Genomic DNA, 3,988 nt, shown 5'->3' with positions numbered 1-3,988 from the left:
CTTTGGAAATATTTAAGATGGAAAAATTAACTTACCAAATAAGACTCCAAAAAGACAAATTTTTCCAAATCTGGAAAAACTGGATCTCATTCATAACCCCCATAAGAGCAGACATTATTTGACCCCACTGGTAATATTGCTCTGTAACTTACCTAGTTTATTTTTGTGACTGGCTATTGTCGACTAATTATGTGGCAGCGGAGGCAGGAATACCCCCCCATGTTTTTTGTACATTGTTATGTTATATTAACATGTTACACTAACTGTTCTTGCTCGCTTTAAACCATGCCAGAACTTTCTACAAGCGAACCTGTGCTTATCTATGGACTCTATCTGTCCTGGGCTTTTAGTAAATCCAGGCTTTAAGTGAAAACTGTCTCCACCTGTGCTACCTCAGTGCACTTATTTATGTTACCGCATAACATTAATATGAGGAGAGTGGATTCTGGAGGGGACTGACACCTGATCCACAATTTGAGTTTATCCTTCTCTGAACTTTGATGCCTGGACGATGGATGTCTCTTTTTATTCTGGTATAAAACAAAAAAACTGGAATGCCACTTGCTTCCGTTTTTTCTAAACAATGTAACGCTGAGCTTGTTTGCTCATTCCAAATAAACATACAATTTAAAAAAAAAAGTGTCCCTAAAAGAGGACAGCAGGTCTTAGTCCAGCTCAGTGAAGTTCAAGGTGCAGAAAACTAAAGAGTGTTCCCATGAGAGCGCAGCGTCTCAGGGGTTAAATGTGGACACAGTTTGTCTTTGTGTGTGTCTGCTGCTCCCATCATGCACCTGTGTGTGTGTGTGTGTGTGTGTGTGTGTGTGTGTGTGTGTGTGTGTGTGTGTGTGTGTGTGTGTGTGTTTCAGGTGTGTCCTTGTGTGTCTCAGGTTGGACCGGTCTGTCCTCTCAGCTCTGATCCTGAAGACAAACAAACCTTTGAACACAAACACTCACCTGAGACACACTGATTTACACCCCCTGTCTATCCCTCTGTCTCTGTCCTCCTTACCATGTCCCTGTCCCTCTGTCCTCATCACTATGTCTGTGTCCCTCTGTACTCCTCACTGAGTCCCTATCCCTGCAGTCTCCTTCCTCCTCACTATGTCCCTGTCCCTCTGTTTGTCCTGTGTCTCTTCCCTTCTGCTGATTGATTAATCTAATCAGTTCTGAGTTGATTGATGGTTATTTCCACGGTAACAGTAGGCCCAGACTGCAGCTGTGTGTAACAGGTGGCAAGAGTGGGGGATTGTGATTGATGTGGGGGAACCCCCCTGCAGGTGTCTCTGTCTCTGTTACCTGTGACTCCCCTGCAGGTGTCCTCACACTTGTCCCTGGTCTTGAAGTTGTTGCCGTTGGCGCTGCAGCCTCCGTAGATGAAGCTCCTGCAGCTGCTGGACGTCACGTTGTAGAAAAACCTCGGGAGGGACGCACGGCAGTGTCCCACCTTCACCGGGAGACGGCAACGGACTGCAGGGGACACACAGAGGACACATCAGACAGAGGAGACGCTGTTGGAAACAGGGACATCCTGTCCTCTGGGCTGAAGAGGAAAAGGACATGTGGATTTTTATTGGCTCAAATTTTTGGTGAATTTTCAGAAAAGCATTTTAGTGATTTTTCTTTAGAATTTTTTTGTGATTTCTTTTTTTTTTTTGCTTTAAAATTTTTTGGCAGTTTTGAAAGAAAACTTTTTTTTCTTTACATTTTTTTAATGTTTTTTAAAGAAACATTTTGGTGTTTTTTTGTTGATTTGTTTTTCTTAAGACATTTTTTGTATGTTTTTTTACAGAAAATAAGTTTTTGGTTTTTTTATTTCTTGCTGATTCGTAAAGAAAACTCACCTTTCTTTAAAAATCCCCAGAACGAAACTGTCGATCACAGAAACTGTAAAAACTGAAATATCAGGAAAGACTTTCAAAATAAAGGCACAGAGCTGACGGACCAGTCCGACCGGAGAGTCTCCGCTGAGCCATGACTCACCTGTACAGGTGAGGACACGCGTGACGTCACAGCAGGAAGCAAACAATGATTATCACTGAACGACCGTCACATTCTCCGAATCGTTATTAATATTTATAAACTCTCACTTTATTACAAACTGCTGCTCATTAACTTGTCAGCCAATCAGGAGGCAGCAGCTCAGACCGAACCAATCAAACTTCAGAGGAGAGGAAAAGAGATTTCAGAGGCTGAACAATTCAGAAATAGATTTTAAAAAATATTTTTAAAAAATAACAACAACAGCAATAATCATCATGACAATAATAACAATAATAATAATGCTGAGGACGTGTGAGACACACAGAGAGCTCCGCGCTGATGTCTTTGTCGGTCCCCCTGAACCCCGACACCTCACATCGGAGGTTTGTTTGTTTGTTTTTAGAGCTGAAATGTAAACGTTGAATTTTGTGGGATTTTCAGCCACATAAGTGACATCATCAGCGTCTCTCTGAAGGACAGGAAGTGCTCGGGGACTGAGGACACAGCCAGCTGGAGTTTGGACAGTCAGATTGTCTCTGATTGTTTCTGTGGCCCAGTGTGGACAGTCTCTGGCTGATAAATGTCTCATTCTGCTCATTTTAACACAAAACATGAAAAATGTCCGAACCTGCAGCAGCTTTTCTCTAAAAGTCCCCTGACCACTGTCCACTGTCCCTCAGCCACTGTCCACTGTTCACCGTCCCCCAGCCACTGTCCACTGTCCCTCAGCCACTGTCCACTGTTCACCGTCCCCCAGCCACTGTCCACTGTTCACCGTCCCACTGAGTGATGCCATGTCTCCACCGTCCCCCAGCCACTGTCCCCCAGCCACTGTCCAGTCAGCTCAGACATGGCATCACTCAGTGGGACAGTACTGTAAGAACTCGCTGATTCTGTCTGTAGACGAGTCGCTCCGAGTCTTAGACACGAGCTTCACTATTGATCAGCTCTACTCAGACTGTGTGTGTGTGTGTGTGTGTGTGTGTGTGTGTGTGTGTGTGTGTTGAGGTGTGGTGTGTTGAGGTGTGTGTGTGTGTGTGTGTGTGTGTGTGTGTTGAGGTGTGTGTGTGTGTGTGTGTGTGTGTGTGTGTTGAGGTGTGTGTGCTTTTTTCTTTATGATTTTTTTAGTTAAACTTTTTTAACTTTTCTTTCTGAATATTTTGATGTTTCCTCTTTGTTTGTTTGTTCTGTTCTGGGACTTTTTTGGAAACGCTGCTGTTTTTCCGGGTGAAGCTGTTAGCTGAGCTCTGAGCTCAAAGGGTTAAATCAGCAGATCAATAATCGTTAGATCGAACAGGGTCTTACTGTTGGGGGACTCCGGGTCCAGCGGCTCGTCCCGTGCTCTCTCCCCGCCCTCCTCGGCCTCAGACTCGACCTTCCGCTGCGGCTTCCTCCGGTACACGGCGCCCTGCTCCCGGTGCCGAGACACGCACTCCTCCCGCTCCGGGTCCGGCTCCTGGCTCCGGTCCCGGCTCCCGCATTTCACTGTCTCGCAGACGTCGGTTCCGTTCCGGACCAGGACCAGGTCACAGTCCGGGTCTGAGCAGCAGGCGGCCCGGCAGTTGTCCGGGAGCCCCGGATCCCCGGGCTGCTCCCAGTCACAGTGCGGAGCGGCAGAGACCAGGACCCAGAGCGCCAGCAAAACCAGCGGGGACCGAAACCACATGATCGATGAAGTTTAATCGAGTTTAAATCGAGGACCAGACTCGAAGCTCCGCGCGTACGAAGCACTCACTTCCTGTTTGGAGGCAGCCTGGTGACGCAGTTGAATTTACCTGAACAACAGGTGAGGTCACCGCGGCCCCGCCCACACGTGACGTCACATTCCTGAAAACAAAGATCAAGATGAAAAATTCAAAAACAACAGAAACCAGAAGACAAACGAAAACCTATCAAAATAAACCTGTCATTATCTGTATCTTATTGTGGATCATTTTCATCTTTTATTTTGAAAAGTTTCAGTCATTTAAGACAGAAAATTCAGCTGAAACAAGAAAGTTATTAACAG

The 3,988-nt window shown here is 45.8% G+C and overlaps 1 protein-coding gene across 1 annotated transcript; it reads right to left on the bottom strand.

Annotated features, from left to right (window-relative positions):
- Positions 1 to 19: 19 nt before the first annotated feature.
- On the bottom strand, positions 20 to 3,750 carry LOC121940761 (BPTI/Kunitz domain-containing protein 4-like). Its single transcript, XM_042483461.1, has 2 exons — positions 3,286 to 3,750; positions 20 to 1,467 (listed from the first exon to the last, which is right to left on the bottom strand). Exons 1-2 carry the CDS (start codon positions 3,644 to 3,646, stop codon positions 1,157 to 1,159), a joined length of 672 nt encoding a protein of 223 aa, XP_042339395.1. The 5' UTR covers positions 3,647 to 3,750; the 3' UTR covers positions 20 to 1,156.
- Positions 3,751 to 3,988: the final 238 nt, after the last annotated feature.

Source organism: Plectropomus leopardus, unplaced genomic scaffold (assembly GCF_008729295.1).
Source record: "Plectropomus leopardus isolate mb unplaced genomic scaffold, YSFRI_Pleo_2.0 unplaced_scaffold938, whole genome shotgun sequence".
Classification (NCBI taxonomy): Eukaryota; Metazoa; Chordata; class Actinopteri; order Perciformes; family Serranidae; genus Plectropomus; species Plectropomus leopardus.
Note: the sequence above shows the minus strand (reverse complement) of the source record. Positions and strands in the feature narration are given on the sequence as shown.